This window comes from Pleurodeles waltl, chromosome 3_1 (genome assembly GCF_031143425.1).
Source record: "Pleurodeles waltl isolate 20211129_DDA chromosome 3_1, aPleWal1.hap1.20221129, whole genome shotgun sequence".
NCBI classification, from domain to species: Eukaryota; Metazoa; Chordata; class Amphibia; order Caudata; family Salamandridae; genus Pleurodeles; species Pleurodeles waltl.
In genome coordinates this window covers 233,440,324-233,462,574 of record NC_090440.1, presented here as the reverse complement: position 1 = coordinate 233,462,574, position 22,251 = coordinate 233,440,324, and the positions used below count along the sequence as shown (strand labels likewise).

The following is a 22,251-nucleotide window of genomic DNA, read 5'->3' as shown; positions in this document are numbered from 1 at the left end:
CTAAGAATTACCGCCCGATCTCTCTCCTTGACTCTTCAGTCAAGGTTGAGTAGAGTGATGTTAGTAGGATTAGAGGAATGGGCTGAGCAGGATAGCATACTGGCTGATAGCCAGTATGGTTTTAGGAAGGGACGAGGTACGCTCGACCAGTGCATCAATCTTGATCTACTGATCGGGAAGTATACTGAAGCGAAACCCGGTTCCCTGTATCTTTGTTTTGCTGACCTGAGCAGCGCATTCGATATGGTAGATCATTCCATTTTATGGCCAACTCTGTTAAATTTAGGAGCCCCAGAAGGCATAATCTTTTTCCTCGCTAGGTTATACGAGAAATTGAAAACCAACGTACGTTTTGGAACCAGAGGAGAATGTACTCCAAAAATCTGTGTTACACGAGGAATTAGACAGGGTTGTGTTTTGGCACCTCTTTTATTTATTTTATTTATTAATGGAATTGATGATATTTTAAAAAAGGTTAATGCTGATGCTCCTCAGATCAACGGTGTTCCGGTGCCGGTGTTACTATATGCCGACGACGCTGTTTTACTCTCTCGAACACCTGTCGGATTACAACGACTAATGGATAGTTTTTCCTCCTTTATTAAAGATAGAAAACTAGTAATTAATAAGGGAAAAACGCATACCATGACCTGCGGAGCTAAAGCCAAAACGTCAAATGCCTTTTTTATAGATGGCGAAAAGGTGCAACAGGTGGATAAATTTTGTTACCTAGGTATTACCTTCTCTAACGACAGGAAATGGAACAATGAATTTAATAACATCCGGAATAAAATGGCAAAAAATGCTTATGGTATTTATAGATTTGCTGCAAAAGTTGGGGATCGTCGAACCAGGGATATGCTCAAGATTTACCAAGCTAGATGTGTGACTATTGCTCTGTATGGGGCAGGAGTATGGGGTTATAGCTGTACCTACAACTTACAGTTGGAGGAAAATATGTTTTTAAAAAAGCTCCTGTTTTTGCCCATCTCTGCCTCAACTGAATTAAGCCATCGCGAATTAGCCATTAATTATTTAACTGATCTGATATCACTTAGACCATTGATGATCTGGCGGTCTTTTTGGCTTGGCGATGAGAAGCTACTTAACAGAACTATTGTTGAGGATTGCTTACGTTTGGATAAATATCGAGATATTCCCTGGGTTAAATATGTTGTTGTCTGTTTTTCAGACATTTTTAATCTGAATATTTTAAATAATCCTAGTGCAGCAACCACGATCTCCAAATCAGAAATGAAAAGTATATTTCTAACTTATGCAGAAAGGAAACGAGCAACCATAGCCGGATCATTGTCCTCCGTCATTTTTTATAATAGATACAATCTAATGGAGGGTTTTTCATCTTACCTAACTATGGTGACTAGGAATTCACATAAATTTGTGCTAACCAGACTAAGATTTGGGATGGCACATTGTTTAGTAGCCCATCCAAACATTAAGAAACACCCGATTGGGCCATGTAGGTGCGATAATGTATCTACACAGAGCACTGTGCACCTTCTGCTGTTCTGTAAACTGTATACATGTTTTCGTATAGTATTTTTGAAACCTCTGTTTGTTAAATACGGAACACGTACAGTTAAACATGCCATGGCTTTAATTTTTAATCTGCAATCGGCAGATATTTGTTTTTATGCTGCCACCTTTTTAAATCAGTGCATCAATTCCAGGAAAAGTATGAGTTTTTAATGTATTTTATTATTCATTTTATATATCTATGAATGACCATATGTATTACTCAATGAGCCATTAACTATAATTAATAACTGTAAGTTTTAATTGCAATGTCTTTGTAAATATGTACTGTTGTCTTTTTTTTTCTTCTTTGTTCATGCTTTCATGGTCATTTATATGTGCCGAATAAAGCTTTATGAATTGAAACCACAATATTTGTTTATATAAAAACATCAAAAACATATATACATATATGAAAAAAGAAGTCTTGGTATGACCAGACAGGTAACGGGGAAGGATGGGACTGTGAGGAATCCACAGGTAGCTACTGTATCCACCAGAAAAAGCGTTACAGAAGGAAAGCAACTTGTTCTTCTGATGGATACAACTATCTGTGGATTCTTCACTTTATGAATAGAATCCCAAAGCAGTACCGCACTCGGAGGTGGGTGCCTGGACGGTCACACCAAGAAATCCTGCAACACAGAACGTGCAAAATGGCCCTCCTAACTTCCGAATCCAAGCAATAATGTTTCGCGAAAGTGTGGAGGGAAGTCCATGTTGCTGCCTTACAAATATCCACAACTTGTACACATCTAGCCAAGGCCGAAGTGGCAGACTTAGCCCTAGTGGAAAGGTCCCTAATACTTTCAGGAGGGACCTTCTTTGTCAGTAAATAACAAATTGTTATGCAAAGAATGACCCACATGGAAAGGGTTCTCTTGTGGACGGCTTCGCCCTTCATCTTGCCCACATATCCAACAAAGAGTTGATCATCAATACGAAATTCTTTTGTCCTTTCAATGTAAAAACTCAAAGTCCTTCTTGGATCTAGGCGATGAAGCCTTTCCTCTTCCTTTGAAGGATGGGGAGGAGGGTAAAAGGAAGGCAGCGTTATAGTTTGTCCCATATGAAAGGGAGTAGCAACCTTGGAAAGGAAAGCCGCCCTGGTTCTCAGCACCACCTTCTCAGCATGAAAGGAGGTAAAAGGAGGTTTCACACTAAGAGCCTGGAGCTCACAAACACGCCTAGCAGACGTGATGGCCGTGAGAAAAACCTTTTTCAAAAACTTAAAATCTTAACGGGCAAGAATGTATATGCTCAAACGGTGAACCCATTAAAAAAGTAAGAACCAAATTCAAATCCCACTGAGGCATGAGAAACGGAGTGGGAGAAAACTTGTTACTCAGGCCTCTCAAAAACCTAACAACTATAGGAGACTTAAATAAGGAAGGCTGACCAGAAAGGCACAGAAAGGAAGACAGCGCCAATAAATAACCCTTCACAGTCACAACTGCATAAGCCTTCTCTGCCATGGAAAGGGCAAAAAGCAAAACATCAGACCAATGGGCCTTTAAGGGATCAATTTGCTTCTCTCCACACCAAGTAACAAATTTTGCCCATCTGTTGGCATAGACAGTTTTGATGGAGTGCCGCCTGGCCGATAAGATAACATCCACCACATCTGGAGGGAGAGAAAATTAACTCAGATTACCCCTTTCAATCTCCAGGCATGCAGGTGCAGGCTCTGGAGGTGGGGGGTGTAAAACCAGCCCCTGCGACTGCGAGAGGAGGTTTGCCCTGTGAGGGAGACAGAGCAGAGGGCACAGTGAGAGTTGGAGAAGGTCTGTGTACCACACCAGTCTCTGCCAATCCGGGGCTATTAAAATGACTTAAGCCCGATCTTAGCGAATCCTCTTCAGAACCCAAGGAATCAAGGGTACGGGGGGAAACACGTAAAGCAACTGGTCACACCAAGACATCTGAAACACGTCCCCCAACGCTCGCTGCACCGGATAGTAGAGGCTGCAGAACGACGGGCAGTGCGTGTTCGCCCGAGTGGCAATCAGGTCTGTCTGTGGAAAACCCCACATCCGGAAGATGTGAAGAACCAGGTCTGGATGAAGACTTCACTCGTGATCCGCCTAGAAATGCTGACTTAGAGTTACATGATCATGTTTCTTACAAATACTATTTTTGTTATGGTGTCCTCTAGGGGCTGTTCTGAGCATTACAATCAAGATATACAATATTCGCTGCACTCAGAAACTTTCCCCATAATGCTTTGTGGGGCATTCCTTTTACAAAACATTTCTACCCATAACTCATCATGTGGTGGTCCTAGGACAATAGGACCACCATCAAACCGTTCAGCACGACGCACTCTTTCTGTCTAGGTCATCTCTGGGTCCCCACACTAGGCTGTGGGAATTAACTTTTTTTTTTTGTTACAGTTGGTAGTAGAATATGTAAGCCACTATGCCATCTAGCGGCTACATATATGGTTACACTGCATTACATTCTGCCATTCTGTTTCAAGTGGTTATGTATTCTAGGGGCTGACTATATGGTTACATGACCATTTTTCTTACAAATGTTATTTTTATAGTGGTGCCCTCTAGGGGCTGTTCTGAGCATTACAGTGACGATAATATAATAGTCCCTGCACTCAGAAACTCGCCACTTAATGCTTTGGGGGGCATTCCTTTACACAGTATTTTTGCCAACAACTCACCACATGATGTACTCTTTCTGTCTAGATCATCTCTGGGTTAGGGGAGGGGCGGAAAATAATAATATTAAAAAAAAATATTAATAATGGCAATGTTTTCATTTTTTTGCTGCAGACAGAGGAAGAAGGTGAATGAAAGTGCTTTGGTTATATGCAGGGCCACTGGAATTATGTGGAAGAGAGGACCAAATTATGAGTCAGGGTTTTATGTGGTAAGAAAAGTCAAGTTAGGCATTTACAACGTCAATAGCTCTAACTCAAGCAAATGCCAGACCTATTGCATTGCAAATGCTTGTTGTAAGATGCCATTTCCTCAATCTGCAATTATATGGATGGTACAATTCTAAACCCCAAGATCCGCAGGAAAATTTGGAGTATTCTGTTCACACCCTACAAACCCTGGGAAAGGATTTGATTTGCTTGGTAAAATTTTCAAACATTTTTAGGGTGGAAAAGGACAGAGATGATTCTGAATATTCATAAACATGCGTATCTGGGAGGCACAAACTATGCCTTGATCAGGCACTCTACACAACTTGCATGGGGTTTGCTACGTCATACTTGTACACCAGTGTGACATAGAATAAAGTAGAAGTAAATGCATTTAAATCCTTTTGGAAAAACATAAATGCTATAATTTTCAGTAAAACATGGATACAGCCAACAACATTATGGGGAAAAAAGGCACATTATGCAGAAATGTATGCAATTATAGTCAAGTTACCCTGCACAGAGTGTAGGGCTTTTACTGATGCCAATGTTTATTTAAAAAAAATATATATAGGTTTTCTAAGAAACTCATTTATACACATTCCTCAGAACATACTCAAAATATTTACCAACTATTAATAATCTTGTCATGCATGGAGGCTGTTACACTGTTCTTTCTACCTCTGTGAGTAAAATAAATTGAGTAGAGCACATATACTGTCACGCTCAGTATATCCAATCCTATGTGTACTCACTGATAATAATAGATAGTTCTCATTAATTCAGTGTTTGGTTACATACCAGAAGGCTACAAATATATGTCAGTTGTTTAAGGTCACAACACGTTGTCGATGCAGAGCATGTTTTAGGAAGTAGTTCCGGATAAGGAAACTGGTGATTTGGAAGTAGCTTTTAACAGGCTACAGTGCAGAAGCTCGAAATTAGCGGTACCACACATTTAAAGGAGCAACTTTATAGTCCACTAGAGCTAGGTTAGCCAGGTTTAGAAGGCTTTGAAGAAGCCACACCATCCAAAAAAAGGGGATCCTATTCTGTAATCCCCCCAGATGCTATAAAGTTTCATAGAGCGTGAACCTAGTCAAAAGGCATTAAGGTGCTTGAGAGGGTCAAAGGCACAGATAAACTCAACAAGTAAGTCACTTGAGGGGTATCTGAGTTCTCGGAACGGAAGAGGAATTGTTAGTGCATTGTGATGTAGTGTTCTTAGTTGTGGTGCAAAAAAGGATTGTCTGGTTTCTTTATGTAGCCATTCTTGCTAAGTACATACTACCCAGTATAAGGTTATTATGAGTTTGGTCCTGTTTGTCAGCTGGCTAGTAAATCCTTAGTAGTTTACACAGGCATTTATTTATGTCACAGGTATGGTGTTAAGGTGGAAAGTGACAAATTTCACTCAAAAAGGCACGTCATTATTCTGGTGTTGATAATGACCTCGATATTGGGCCAGGTTAGCTTGATCCACTTACAAGTCAATGCATCATGTCAACTGGCAGTTAGCTGTTTAGCAGCAGTTGTGCTAGAAGGGGGACTGTCTTTAGAGCTGGATATTTTGGGAGTACGAGAAAAAAGTAAGTCCCAACTGCCAAGAAGGTGTGAGCTAGAGAACAAAAGTGGCATGTAGACCTATGCGTAAAGAAGTGCAGTTCATTGTGCCGCGCAGGCCTGGAAAGAAAGAAAATCAACATAAAGTAATTGCAGTTTTATCATCGATTGCAATGTAATTTACAACTGCAGCACATCTCCTTATTTTTTTAGGCAAAAATCTAATTTTTATGGGAATGTGTCTCCTGATAAAGGACTGAGGAGGCTGCCAAGTTGTGGAACATTACAAGGATAAACTCATCAGTGAAGGAGGATTCATTACAGATATGAATGCAAGGTCATTTTGCAACACATTTTCCCAGACCAACTTCTATATTGAAGCTGTCCAACACGAGGGCTGGAGCCATACCAGATTGTGAGCCCATCTATATGGAATACAATTTAATGTAATTAATAGTAATGTGATTCGCTTACATAGTCAGGGTACACTGGGAATCTGCACCTTCGAGACTTGTGACTTAATAGATAACCCTGCACTACATTGCAGGATTTTTATAGCAAGGCATGAAGACCAATGTTATACAATCCTTTGTTACTGCTCCATACACAGAATATTAGGCTCTGTCTCTAATAAAATCTTGATTTTCTTCCGACCAGAGCTATGGAAAATCTGCATTACGAAGAACATGTGTATTAGATTCAAGCTGAAAAACGCTGGGTTATCCATACAGTTAATCACCATACCATGTGTGTCACAAGCTGCTGCCAGTTACAGAACTGCACATTTTACACCATGTGCTCAATAAGTGAATGCAGACTGCCAATGGTCGAACTATCACAAAGTAACATGCTCTGCAAACATGATGAAAGAATTAAAACACAAACTGTAAGTACTGATTGGCAGGCAGAATTTTGAGACTTCATTCCACATACCATTGCGGTTTCTCATTGAGGGTGTTCGCTCCTTGCAGGCTGGACAGAGGGGTCCTTGGATTTTTTCTGGTGATACCTAATAAATCATAGTAGCAAATGCAGGTTACAGAGAAATAAACAGCGAAGAAGCAACAGCCAGTAACTGTGTACAGTGCATGCTTAGACTATAAAACATGAAAGTGCCATGGCTGAAATGTAGGGAAATATTGGGTTGAGATACACCAGAACATGTGCATCAAGCCCTTAGCAGGAAGATGAACATATGAGTGGAGACAGGCATAAGACTGAAACAGACATAAACCACACTTCCATATAATTACACAGTACTCTTTCAGGGATATCATGATCTTAAGCACTACACTGTCTGACTAAAAATGGCACTTACGTCGTTAGGTTGAATGTATTGTGTTCTTATGTTGAAAAAAACAAATTTGATTTTTTTCTTCCTGGATAAGGTGAACAGTTCTGACCTGAAAGCGCTTTGTGTCATTTGAGAGAGTAAAACTCTTCATTTAAACGTAACTGGACGAATAAAAAGAGGCTTTAATTTTATCCTGAAAACTTAATGTTCATCTGTGAAAAACAATTTCGTTCATATGCTACATCAGGTGTGGACCATCACATATCTTCACTGAATCCTGATCAGTTGATCGTAAACACTACAACCATCTTTTCATGAGACGAGCACTTTGCTCCAGATTCAACAAACCATTCCACCAGACGCATATAACACATCGTCCCTCACCGAATCACAAAAAAAGATTAAGTAGGTTTTACGACAGGTCCCGCTTATCACTCTATCGGACAAACTCATCTCCTCATGTATGTGCATTGAGAGTATCCCTTTGTAGAAGGGTCCATAAATATTATCCCCTCCTGGGTCACCCCAAACAAATCTATTCAAAGGAAGACACCTGAGAAACCATCTCTCACCCAAATATACAGCATACCTTCTTACATCAGTTACAACATATCACATGTCAAAACAACAAATGATTGACATGCTTAAAACAAAAGTGAAATCTATTTTCAATATGAAATGCACAAAACCTAACCAACGTATAATTCACTGAGATGGATCCAAAATTAAGTCATTTGTGAGATAAGTCATCATTGTTTATTAAATCAAAACACACACACAAAGAAATATCAAACAAATTATCCCAGCATGACAAATTATCCCTCCACAGTATATGCTCCATGCACGTACATGAAATGTAACAAACTGTTGTTTACTATGGTATACTTATGCCCATACACAACACAATATGTCAAGTGGATCCAACTAAGAAGTCGTAAATAAAGAAAAAAGCATAAAATAATATTTAATGACAAATTATTTCTTTGGTTTCTCTCAAACACATTAAAGGATTTGAGCATATCCAACATATCAAACATCCATATGGGACATGCAACATACTATAAAACCACATACTGTGGTAAATACAGCTTATGTTAACAGAACAAAGCCTACATCATATCCTTGTCAAACCCAAAAAACACAATCTACTTTAGTAATTACTAAATAAATCTTCCCATAAAAAAACACTTTCAATGGACATATCCAAAATACATCTAATATAAAAAATATAATCTCCAGATCATACATCCAATTTATCATTGATTGATAGAACACATCAAACATTTGTCCATGCAATGAAATCAACAAATCTTCCCTTCTCAAATCACTCTCTTGATAAATCAAATTTCCAAGGAGGAGACATGACATCATAAAACATATGACCCAGCAAATACCTGCTCTACTTGGGGCAAAATATAAACACATTACACTTTCATGGGAACCATATCAACTCTTTCATAAGCCACGTTGAAATGCTAATGATGTTCAATAACAAAACAAAGCCATCAGCAAAATAGACCATAAACAGTACATACTCAAAATATTGTCATAAAAGGGACACAAAAAGCATTGTGTGACTTTTGTGGGACGCACATTGGATGTTATTCCTTCTGGTAACACCAAATTCATTACCATCCTAAAAGGTTTGCAATTCAACTTGCATTCATCCAGTGCTTACATCTTCCATTCACGCTTTCATCATGTGAAATCTCAAATCTGATCTATTGAAGTGATGCAAATTACATCCAATCCACTCATGCAGCACAAACTCGGCATTCTATCCACTGCTGGAACCAAAAGATCTCCTAAAGAATGAATCTCTACTTATGCCAAAAACCCATTAAAAAAACACTCCTATGAAAAACAAAATCAGCCTTCTCCTACCTCTATTATAACCTTTGAGGAAGGCACAAATGCCCAATGAACACAGAGGTGGGAGTTTGGTACAGTCCAAGATACAAACTGTGACCTCCAAGGCTGAACCACTTCTCCACAAAAACAACAGAGTACAAACATAGCTATTACTGAGGGACATTTTCATGACTGCCTGTACTTACATGGCTCCTGAAAAATATATACTATAGAGAATGTATTGGTTTACTCTGTGGCTAACTGCCGTCACTGATGTACTCCAATCAAGGCAACACAAAGTGAGCTTATATGGCAGCAAATGGCTATTCTGATATACGTTACAATTTAACAGCAGAATACATATGCTTGATTTCCTATGTTCCTTTCAGGAGGGATAGGGGCATTACAAGACACTATATTTTACTTTCTTTCTTCTGCCCGCAAACTAGGGACACATCTTGAATTAAAAAAGAGACAGGTATGTGTATTGGGAGACATATTACCTTTAGTTTATTTGTACTTTGCAGTGCAATTTCTAACAACTCCACTCACATTTTGGTTTGTAAACTGCGAAAATAATTACTGCCTGATAATGCTTCATACCCAATTTAAGTACGCAGAGCTAGATGAAAAGCTGTAACATCTGGATGTTGAATTACATGGCAAAGGCAACCTAGCTGCACTCAGTGACAGGTTGTATTGCCGATGATTAATGATGATGCATGAGTACTGTTGAAAAGGCCTGGTTATTGTGATTATAGTGTCTCCATGCACATGAAGGCAGTATCAGATGATGTTATGGTCCATGCTGTTGGTGCCCAGCCACAGGAATTAGTACTGCAGACAGAAGTGCCTGCTTCTCATGCACAACTAGTGGATTAAGAAACACACAAAGGACTGGAAATGGAGCCCAAGAGCATTCTCTTCCTCGCCTCCTTCTCCTAGTACAGTTCCAATTAAAGTAATTTTACCTTGAATTATGGGCTGTTGATGATTTTTGCTGTGTGTTACAGATAACCCCAGACATGTGACGGTGTACTTCCCAACTAATTAACTTTTCATTGCCTAAATTCCCCCCTTGCTCTCACCTGTTTCCCAACTTGGGTTCGGTATACTGACCAAATCGCCTGCACTGGGAGAAAGGGTGGAATAAAGTAATGAGATATCACACTTCAATATACTAGCCCTGAACCTGGTGGGATAATGAATGGGGATAAAATGGAGCGCAGGGAGAAAATATTTTACATGTTTGGGTTATGTAGGTCATACATGTTACACCAGCCCTATCCCAGACATGCAATAACAAACCCATCCCACAGGTGAAATTCTTATTTTATATACAATGGAAATCCTATTCCACGCAAGTGATATAAGTTATCTTCCAGACATGTGGTATTACTGGAAGCATGTGATATTAATCTTATTAAAGACACAATAATAATCTCACCTCAGCATATGACATAAAAGTTTTTCAGCGATCTAATATTGACTATATCACAGATTTGGCCTTGTACTGATTACATCATTCATATTCTGAACCTTTGTCACCAGTTTTATCTTAGATATGTAAACTTTACTGTATACGGTGATCCAGAAGACATTTTAAAATTATAATAAAAGATTTTTATAAAACAAAAATAATAATAAACATCTGAGGCTATCGTTAAAATTGTGGCACTGGTCTTTTAAAGCTACCAGTCCCCAGCACACAATGAATTGCACCAGCTTGGCGTTCTATGAAGGGTACCAGCTATTTAACAACATAGGGTGATTGAGCGGGTTGAATATGATTAAGACACCCATAACAGAGAAATGCATTTACATTTAGGTAACTTTCCCTTTGCTATCTCAACTTCCTCATCATTATGCATAACAGCTAACAACAGAATAACAAACTATCCCTTACACTTTCACGACCTGGCAAAAGCAATTCTTGAGCTCATCATGTCTAAGGAAAGTCTGCAGAATTTGTTCCAGTAGAATTAAATCTTCTTTTGCTCAAAAGAAGGAGATTTGCATTTTGGTGATATAGCTGAATACACCAAACAATCGTATAACGCTGAACAGATTTACACCAAATTACAAAAATCACGCTTTCTGGATAAAGATCTAGATTTCTACCAAATTTGGGGCAACTCTGTTCAGCTGTTTTTGTCTAAAATTGCCTACGGAAATTGCACTGTAGTAAAATTGCTTTCGGACCTTCCCTTTTTCTCAGCTCCTGCTTTACAGATTACCCTGGAACTTTCCACTAATGAGATGAATCCTTTTTCTGGAAAGATCAATGAAGATTTCTCAAACAACCTCAAAGTTACTAGCAGAATAATAAATGCCCTTCCTAGTTATTTTGAGGGGGCATGCTGCACACCTTTGCACCCTCAATTCTGGGGCCACAACTCGCTGCACTGCTACACCACACCTCACAACACAGAAGGCGCATTCACCTCCTGCAAATTCTTATGCATTCTCCCACACTCATCACCCCAACAAACCCCAAGAACATTCACACACACCAATCAACCAAACACACACTCACAACGCCCTTGCTTGTATTGTCCTTAACACTTGTTCATTAACCAAGCATGTCATAGAGATATGGCCCGTACTGTACAATCATTCTGCAGACATTTTTCTCACTGAAACTTGGCTGAACCCCACCTGCACACCAGACATTCGCACAGCGAACCCAGACGTCTATAAAATCGTTAGACAGGACTACCAGAACAAGCCCAGAGACGGAGTCGCCATCATACTGCAGAACATGATTAAACAATCCACCACCATGAACTCCACCACCAGCTAGCTGGAACACCTCACTTTCAAGGGCCATGCCACAGCCAACTTCACATTACGAGGAATCCACGTCTACAGGCCTCTGGAAACCTGTGTCAACTTCACCAGCGACTTCACAGATTCCATCACATCCCTCATCACTGACACCAGCACATTCATCCTCCAAGGATATCTTAACTTTCACATAAAAGACCACTCTGACCTTCACTCCACAGCCCTCCTCAAGAACATTGGAAATATAGGGCTGACCCAGAACGTCACTGGACCGACCCATACTGCCAGATATCTCATGGAGCTTTCACCTTCCTTAGCCACATCAGCTGATAAGCCAGCCCCAATGATGTGGACAGACCATACAGTCATTAGCTTCAGCATTCCTATCCCACAATATCCAAAACCTTACATCATCGGAACTGCCTAACATAACTGGAAGAATGTCACAGAAACAGACCGTACATCAGCAACTCCCAGCCCCACCACTCCAGCAGCCTACCTACTGCCATTGGAAAATTTCAACAAATTGTTAACTTTTGTTATCCACCTTCAACTGTAAAGGTACCACGTCAAAACCTTGACCTAACAACTTGGCACACAGATAATCTCAAGCTGTAAAGTGACACTGCAAGCAAGCTGAGATCCACCCAAGACACCGCGGACAAGGACAGCTTCTAATTCCCACTAAGATGCCACCACCAGCTGATCCATATGGCCAAGAGCACAACTATCCCTAATTGTACTGACACCTGCACAACCAGCAGCAAAGGGATTTTCACTATCGTCAAAGAGTTTGCCACCTCACCAACCGACTCTACCTGAATCACCCTCTTGCAGGATCTCTGTGGAAAAACTCTATGAAACATTGAGCAATAAAATAGCCATAAACGTTGAAGTACAACCAGAGCCCATCACCGTGGCCACCCAAATCCCCAGACGGGGAGCAAACACTGATTTCCTGGAATGCCATTATTACAGACAAACTCACTGCTACTATAAGATAATCCATTCAAGGGCCCCCTCCGACCCATGCCCCACCACAACTTCACCAAAGGACTCCTTCCTATCAGGGAAGCACTATCACCTACTGACAATGCCTCCATCAACTCAGCCACTTTCACCTACATCTGTAAACACACAACTGACACACCTGCTGAAGAAACCATTTTTAGACCCAGCCACACTCTAACTACATGCCCATTTCCCTCCCACCATAACCAGCCAAGGTCTTGGAGAAGGTGGTCACCAACCACCTTAACAATCATCAACTCCTCGACACCACTCAAACCAGTTAAAAAACTTACCAGACCAAGGAAACAGCAGTCATTGCTGCCACAGACAATATCTCCAAAAACCTATACAGAGGAGAATCAACAGCCTTTATCCTCCATAAGCTCGTGGCAGCTCTCAACCTAGTCTATCACCACATCCTCATCAGACACCTACATGAGATCAGGTTCCCAGGATCCCCTCTCTGTTGTATCTGTCCATTCCTAACTGAGAGAGAACACAAGCTGTCAGCCTCACACTGTACTTCTCAGTAGCCTGCTAACTGATTTATAGAGTACCGCAAGGCACACAGCCCCACTCTATTCAACACATTCATGATCCCTCTGCCTGACGTCATCTGCATACACAACATTAACATTCTCTCCAACACAGAAGACATGCAGCTGAATCTCCCTCTCAGGAAGGAAGCCCATAACAAGAAACAAGTTCATCTCCTGCATGACAAAAGTCGCCACACTGATGAAGTCCAACTGTCTGAAGTTAAAAACCAACAAGACGGAAGTAGTAATCTCTGGCAACAGCACCTCACCTTGCAAATCCAACTCGTGGCCAGTTGAACTGGGACCAACACACTTGGGATCATCATAGGCAACAAACCGGACTCGAAGGCCCAAGTCAGCTCCGTTACTGCAGTGTGCTTCCACACCTTGAAGATGTAAATAAGATCTTCAAGTGGCTCCTCGATCACCCCAGGACACCTGTCACCCATGCCCTCGTCAACAGCAAACTAGACTACACAACCCACAGCCTCATCAACAGTAAACTATACTACAGAACCCAGAGCAAACTTCCTCAGAGAACCCACATCCCACCACACCTCAGGGAACCCCACTGGCTCTCTATACACATATACTCTCTAACTTCAAACTCCTTGCACATAAATTCAAGGCACTACACAACTTTGGCCCAGCTTAACAGAACAGTTGCATCATCATCTACCAACTATGCAGACACCTCTGCTCGACTCCTAGTAAAATAGATCCCAGGCATACTAGTACATTGCTCCCAATTTATGGAATGTTCTACCTTCTGACATTAGAACATCTTCTTCACTTCTGTAATTCTGTAAGAAGTTGAAGACTTGTCTCATCTAGTAACCCCACTGCAATAGCCAGACTAGGCTCCAGCACCTGCAAAGCACCAGAATACCTTCAAGGGTGATAACACAATGTACAAATATTCATAACACAACATAACAATGTCCTTGCTGGACTACGTTAAACACATTCCTAAATCACACAGGAAACTAGCTGCCATAGCACTTAAGCTCAGCAAAGATATATGCTGGAGAAGTAAGAATGCGCAAAGTTGTAAATCTTGGCTGGGAAATCTAATAACCTGGTCAAACAATGCTGAACCATATGACATCCTACCACCAGTGTCTTCGAGAGACAAATACATCTGAAGTCCACTGCAAACTTAAGTTGCCGAAACAGATTAATAAATGTTAGCACACCACTGGATTTTTGAGGTGCCAGTTGATGGTGCCAAGCGACCTGCTTGTTAACTGGTGGTCCCGAACATGGCTACGTGTCCAAGAAAGAATCTTTGAGGGCCTCATGAAATGGCTGTCCTCCGTATAACGACAGCAAAGGAGCTGCTCACTTCGGTGGCATGGCCTGAAATAGGAACAAGGCCAGCATCTAGAGAGGTATCCTGGCCACTGGAATCTTGTAGTTAGTTATGAATACCAGTTTTCCTCATTATATTAGAAAATAAAATTACCCTCTTCAACTAAGTTGTCTGAATCAGTGCCAAAAATATTGTACTGAGTTTGAGCCCTACCACAAGATAAAGGCAAGGTATCAGAATGGGCCAGCTGCGCTCCAGTGGAAGGGGGACATCTTGGCCGAGGCCATGGTGGAAATCTTGTAGTCGAAAGCACAATGGGCTGCACATCCTCCTCTGGCATCAGTGGTCTCACTGCAAACATAACTGGCACCTTGGGTGTTGCTGAAACCGAAGTCAGTACCTGAGCCAGTGCTGAACTGAAATGGGTTTGCAGAGCACAGGCACTGAGTGTAAATCCACCAGTGGAAATCCTACCGGAGGCCCTTTGTAGATCCTTGGGGCCCGAAGGCGCACCAGACGTTACCCGTAAAGCACTGAAAATGTGCAGAAAGGCCACTTGCTGCAGTGTCCTGACAGACCCCAAAATTTGGGGTGCATCAGGATTAGGATCGGTTCCAAAGGAGAACAGTGGCATGATGACACTCCGGTGCCCTCTTAAGAGATTGAGATTGGTGGGAGGGAGACGATTCCCACTTTGAATGCTTATTCTTCATCTTGGACATGCATGAAGACTTAAAGACTACGCTCTGTCACAGGAATAACAGAGCGGAAAATGAACCTTACTTTTGACTCAAATGTCATGGCATGGAGTCTTATGTTTGCGGACATACATCTGTGTCTCACGGCCCGTGTGGCCTTTGGATTCATCTGGAATTGTACCCTGACCCCAGGCACCACAGACACATACATCTGCTTCCAACAGTCCCTACACAGCCTTTTGATAAAAGGGTTTTGAAAAGACCAGGAGTCGCTTCAGATCTGCATCTGTGCAGAAATAAAGTCATCAGGCATGGGTGGCGCTTATATGTAGCTCTACTCTTCTCCTCCACAGTAGAATGACTTCATGGTCGGGATACATAATGCCTGTGCCAGATCCAGTCTAATCCCTGGGGTATATTCATAAGATGTGGAGGAGCACCGCACTGCTGGAGACTAACTATCCCACCTTCCTCAGTGCCAGGAGATGCCAACATGAGGCACATCTAAAGTGGGAGGTGCCTGACCCCTAAGTGCTTATGCCACCAGCACTACACCCCCTGTGCTGGATGTGCCTGAGCTAGGGGTGGGCCTGCCTTGCTCCCATCAGTGCAAGGAAGAGGCAGGGCAGGGCCACACCCTTGGTTCTCGGGCAAGATTTTGTTGGCTCCGTCAGAAAATGCTAAATGGTATTCCAGTCTAACCATGTATTTTCCATTTGCTGTTTCTACAGCCACTTTTTAACCATGGCTAAGGTGGAACTGAGCCTGCCTGCTCCAGAGTCCAGAAATAAGGTCTGCTCTAAGACTCTGGTGAAGGTCTGAGAGGAACAGACTTTTAAACTTGACTGATACTGTATATGTATTATTTGTTTCATTGTCTCCATGATACTCTCGGCATCCCTGGTGTTTTAGGCCTCCGTTTTTAAGGGTGGGAAGTGGGTCTTTGTAGTTTGTTGCCTTATCCCATGGTGAGATGGATAAAAGGAAGGGGGTTTTGTTTAATTTGGTCGACAGACCTAGGACCAGTAAATCTATCGTTCCCTACCTCAACACTGCTGTGGGGGTCCTCACAGAGGAGATCATCTCTGCAGAAGAGGAGTTAACTGCCATTCAGTGTGTGCATCTGATGGAGCCAACAAGCAGGATTCTCTGGTGTCTGTCCCTGGTCCTCTCCCTAGTATCCCGCTAGTACTCCTCTTAGTATTTCCTTTAGCTTTCCCACTCTGCCTCAGGGGGTCAGTAGAACTCAGCCCTGAGGTCCAGTGAATAAGGTTCTTCTTTGCCTCCCTCTGGACACATTACCTGGAGCCATTCTTAAGCAACACCTGGCCCCTTCAACACAGTCTCAACATACTCCTTACGTAAAGAAAACAATCAGAAGAAGGGTAGACCAAAGATTAGAATATTGGTGATGCCTAGTAAATCTAAAGCAGTTGCCAGGACTAGTAGTATTAATAAAGGGATTGTGCCTCCTGAGTCAGACTCGGCAGAGTGAATGGGTTTCAGCTGGAGTTTCTCCAGAAGTTGGAGCGGCTTATTAAGACTAACTGCAATGATTTTGCAAACCATATCTGCAAGGTAGAATAGCTTACCAGCAAGTTGTGAGTTTCTGTGGTGGCAATTCATCCCCTCTTGTCTGCGTTTAACTAATCTGGTGCAGGTCTTGCTAAGCCAGCTGCTGTTTCTTGTGCCTATACTCAATTCTGTGTTGATACTGTGAGATCTAGCCCGTCCCAGGATTGAGGGGCACAGGGGATGATAGGTGTTGATTTTTCGTCCATCTATAACCCCCCTCCTTGTTGCCTCATCTAGCACAGCCCAGGCCCCAGTTAAAAGGGGGATTGAATTCTAGTAATGGTTCTGCGCCTCATGTCCAGGCCTTTGGGAGGTAGTCGTTCTACCCACATTAAGTCAGCAGTGGGGATGTTACCATGCAAGGATATTATCAAACTTCCCACCATCCTCAACTCCGTATGTGTTGGTTTTAACCAGTGTCCCTACCTTTTAGCAAGAGATGATTGAGAGTTATCAACAACCTGAAAACAATGTAACCCATTGGTTGTCCTGTAGTCATATTAGATTTTGCGTTTTGTAATGACATCATTATGGCACGCAGAGTGGGTTGGATTGGCCACACGGTAAATAACTGTATCCGAAGATTGCACAGGAGGGTGGGTGATATTTTAAAGAAGTCTATAACTGGACCCCTCAGCTTCTGTAATATTACTCTTGAGTTCCTTTTACCTGAGGGCCTTGCCTATAAGAGGACGGTGGGGATGAGTCCTGCTGCCCAGATCTAGCCATCCCTCTCAAAAGGCCCAGGCTCCCTTGGCTCCACAGTTGGCCAGTGCAAGCTTCCCCTCTCAGCAGCCTCAGGTACCTAGCCAATCCGGTGTAACAGATTCAAACTATTAGATTAACTCAGTTATGAGATGCTTAACCCAAAGACTTTCTATCAGACATGGAGCCCCTGGTAGACAAAGTTTTAAGTTGGCATATTGCTGGGGCTCAGGGCCAAATACCATCCGAGGAGCGTCCTCCTACATTTAGCTATTTCGACATTGTTTGTCAACAGAAGACGTGGGAGGAAGGGAGTACTCTTCTGCTTGATGGGTTTCTTAGCTTACTTTGCCTGCCACCTCCTCCCCTCATGACAGGGGGGTTAGCCACCTTTGTCAACTTTAGTCTTGAGCACCCCCTTGACCTCTGACTCACTTAGGATTTTGGAGATCAATATATATATATAACTAAGTCTCAGCTAGGAAAGAGCACAATGTGAATCTAGAATCTGGCAAGTTTTTGGATGATTATGTTTCTAAATCCTCTTGTTATACAGCTTTTACGTTGAAGGAAGACTTCAATTTGCACCCCTGTTTGAATTATATTCTGTGTGAGAATGATGAAAATGGTCCTGCCGGTATGGATCAGGCGCACCACTAACACTCACAACAAGGGGACATGCTACATAGTTTGAGCTTAGATCATGCCCTTGTTAACTTATTTAGCAGGGAGAATGTTAATCGCACAACACAAACTCCAACTTTCATGGAGGCAGGATCTTGTTAGATAGTCAATTACATTTTTGTATCGACCTGCTTGTTTCCCTCCTTGGTAGGGTTTGCTGTGAGCTGGCTTTAGCGACCTTAATCCCCTTCAGGCTGCCTTCCGTTGGTCTAAGAATCTTCTTAAGGAGGAAAGTCTCCACCAAGAACCAGTTAAAACTATAGACGTAGACTTAATTGGGTTATGGTCGTGCCATCTAATTTAAACTTTTACCGCTATCTTCCTGTCAATCAGATTTCAATATCTACCTTTACACTAGTGACCCTGTTTCGAACATATTGGCAGCTTTTTCGAAAATCACGAGGTGCATCAAGGCTGATCTTACCCTGCCTATTGCCACAGTTTGTAGCCACAGTAAAGTGGTTTTACAAGGCGTGTTCAGAGACCCATAGGGTGCTTATGGCCCCTCAGCAAAAGGAGACTCGCATTCGCGAGGAGGTGAGAAGGGCCGGAGCCTCATATTGTCTAGCACGTAATGCCAAAAGAGGAGTCTAAAAAAGGAACTGTGGGTATGTTTATTGGAAGCCTGCGAGTCGCAGGAAAGTACAGTGTTCTGGAAAGCTGTGAACCATCCCCTATTCTGCCCTGAACAGTCACTGCAGGCTCTCACTATTAATCACTCAAGGCCTGGCATAACCACGTTGAAACCTTTAACGGTTTTAAACTAATAACAATCTATCAGCCAGTGGTTGCTCAGATAGTGGTTTACATTTTGAGGGATGGTGGAGTCAAAACGGCCATCTTGTCCCTCACAGATAGTAAGGCCCCAGGCCTACATGGGGTACTGGGGGACTTGTATAAATCAGAGGTGGTCCTTTGGGCCCCCACAGTGACCCGGCACCTTAATGCAGCCACCTGTAGTTCACTCCCTTCTAACTGGCACCAATCCGTTATTGTACCCTTTTTCATAAGGTGATCGAGATCAGATCTTGCTTGTTATCGCCCTATCTCCTTGGTGGACCCCGAATATAACATTATTATACAGGTCCTTCTGGACAATCTTACCACAAGGGCTAAGGACAATAATGTGCTCTCAGGGATTGTAGGAGGCTGGACTGGCTTGTAGTGAGTACCAAGGGGTACTTGCACCTTGCACCAGGCCCAGTTATCCCTTATTAGTGTATAGGGTGTCTAGCAGCTTAGGCTGATAGATAATGGTAGCTTAGCAAAGCAGCTCAGGCTGAACTAGGAGACGTGTGAAGCTACTACAGTACCACTTAGTGTCATATGCACAATATCATAAGAAAACACAATACACAGTTATACTAAAAATAAAGGTACTTTATTTTTATGACAATATGCCAAAGTATCTTAGAGTGTACCCTCAGTGAGAGGATAGGAAATATACACAAGATATATATACACAATAGCAAAAATATGCAGTATAGTCTTAGAAAACAGTGCAAACAATGTATAGTTACAATAGGATGCAATGGGGAAACATAGGGATAGGGGCAACACAAACCATATACTCCAGAAGTGGAATGCGAACCACGAATGGACCCCAAACCTATGTGACCTTGTAGAGGGTCGCTGGGACTATTAGAAAATAGTGAGAGTTAGAAAAATAACCCTCCCCAAGACCCTGAAAAGTGAGTGCAAAGTGCACCAAAGTTCCCCTAAGGACAAAATAGTCGTGTTAGAGGGAGAATGCAAGGAAAACACAAATCAGCAATGCAACAACGATGGATTCCTGTCTGAAGGTACCTGTGGAACAAGGGGACCAAGTCCAAAAGTCACAAGCAGCTCGGAGATGGGCAGATGCCCAAGAAATGCCAGCGGTTGGTGCAAAGAAGCTCTTACTAGGCTGAAGAACTGTGAATACTGCAGGAACGACAAGGGCTAGAGACTTCCCCTTTGGAGGATGGATCCCCCACGCCTTGGAGAGTCGTGCAGAAGTGTTTTCCCACCGGATGGACGCCAACAAGCCTTGCTACACGCAAATCGTGCGTTTGGCGTTTTTGGACGCTGCTGGGGCCCAGGAGGGACCAGGAGGTCGCAAATTGGACCTGCAGAGAGAGGGGACGTCGAGCAAGACAAAGAGCCCTCACTGAAGCAGGTAGCACCCGGAGAAGTGCCAGAAACAGGCACTACGAGGATGCGTGAAACGGTGCTCGCCGAAGTTGCACAAAGGAGTCCCACGTCGCCGGAGACCAACTTAGAAAGTCGTGCAATGCAGGTTAGAGTGCCGTGGACCCAGGCTTGGCTGTGCACACAGGATTTCCGCCGGAAGTGCACAGGGGCCGGAGAAGCTTGCAAAGTCGCGGTTCCCAGCAATGCAGCCCAGCGAGGTGAGGCAAGGACTTACCTCCACCAAACTTGGGCTGAAGAGTCACTGGACTGTGGGGGTCACTTGGACGGTGTCGCTGGATTCGAGGGACCTCGCTCGTCGTGCTGAGAGGAGACCCAAGGGACCGGAGATGCAGCTTTTTGGTGCCTGCGGTTGCAGGGGGAAGATTCCGTCGACCCACGGGAGATTTCTTCGGAGCTTCTGGTGCAGAGAGGAGGCAGACTACCCCCACAGCATGCACAAGCAGGAAAACAGTCGAGAAGGCGGCAGGATCAGCGTTACAGAGTTGCAGTAGTCGTCTTTGCTACTATGTTGCAGGTTTGCAGGCTTCCAGCGCGGTCAGCGGTCGATTCCTTATCAGAAGGTGAAGAGGGAGATGCAGAGGAACTCGGCTGAGCTCATGCATTCGTTATCTGAAGTTTCCCCAGAGACAGAGACCCTAAATAGCCAGAAAAGAGGGTTTGGCTACCTAGGAGAGAGGAAAGGCTACTAACACCTGAAGGAGCCTATCACAAGGAGTCTCTGACGTCACCTGGTGGCACTGGCCACTCAGAGCAGTCCAGTGTGCCAGCAGCACCTCTGTTTCCAAGATGGCAGAGGTCTGGAGCACACTGGAGGAGCTCTGGACACCTCCCAGGGGAGGTGCAGGTCAGGGGAGTGGTCACTCCCCTTTCCTTTGTCCAGTTTCGCGCCAGAGCAGGGGCTAAGGGGTCCCTGAACCGGTGTAGACTGGCTTATGCAGAATTGGGCACCTCGGTGCCCAACAAAGCATTTCCAGAGGCTGGGGGAGGCTACTCCTCCCCTGCCTTCACACCATTTTCCAAAGGGAGAGGGTGTCACACCCTCTCTCAGAGGAAGTTCTTTGTTCTGCCATCCTGGGCCAGGCCTGGCTGGACCCCAGGAGGGCAGATGCCTGTCTGAGGGGTTGGCAGCAGCAGCAGCTGCAGTGAAACCCCAGGAAGGGCAGTTTGGCAGTACCAGGGTCTGTGCTACAGACCACTGGGATCATGGAATTGTACCAACAATGCCAGGATGGCATAGAGGGGGCAATTCCATGATCATAGACATGTTACATGGCCATATTCGGAGTTACCATGGTGAAGCTACATATAGGTAGTGACCTATATGTAGTGCACGCGTGTAATGGTGTCCCCGCACTCACAAAGTTCAGGGAATTGGCTCTGAACAATGTGGGGGCACCTTGGCTAGTGCCAGGGTGCCCTCACACTAAGTAACTTTGCACCTAACCTTTACCAGGTAAAGGTTAGACATATAGGTGACTTATAAGTTACTTAAGTGCAGTGTAAAATGGCTGTGAAATAACGTGGACGTTATTTCACTCAGGCTGCAGTGGCAGGCCTGTGTAAGAATTGTCAGAGCTCCCTATGGGTGGCAAAAGAAATGCTGCAGCCCATAGGGTTCTCCT

General features: G+C 43.2%; 1 protein-coding gene across 7 annotated transcripts in view; it reads right to left on the bottom strand.

Moving 5' to 3' along the window:
* Positions 1-22,251, bottom strand: part of MYO9A (myosin IXA) — a 1,132,274-nt gene that overhangs the window by 532,572 nt on the left and 577,451 nt on the right. For all 7 annotated transcript variants that reach the window (XM_069222286.1, XM_069222289.1, XM_069222284.1 and 4 more), the window contains one exon: positions 6,914-6,989. In XM_069222286.1, the coding sequence (XP_069078387.1) occupies positions 6,914-6,989 (76 nt within the window). The remainder of the gene's footprint in view (positions 1-6,913; positions 6,990-22,251) is intronic.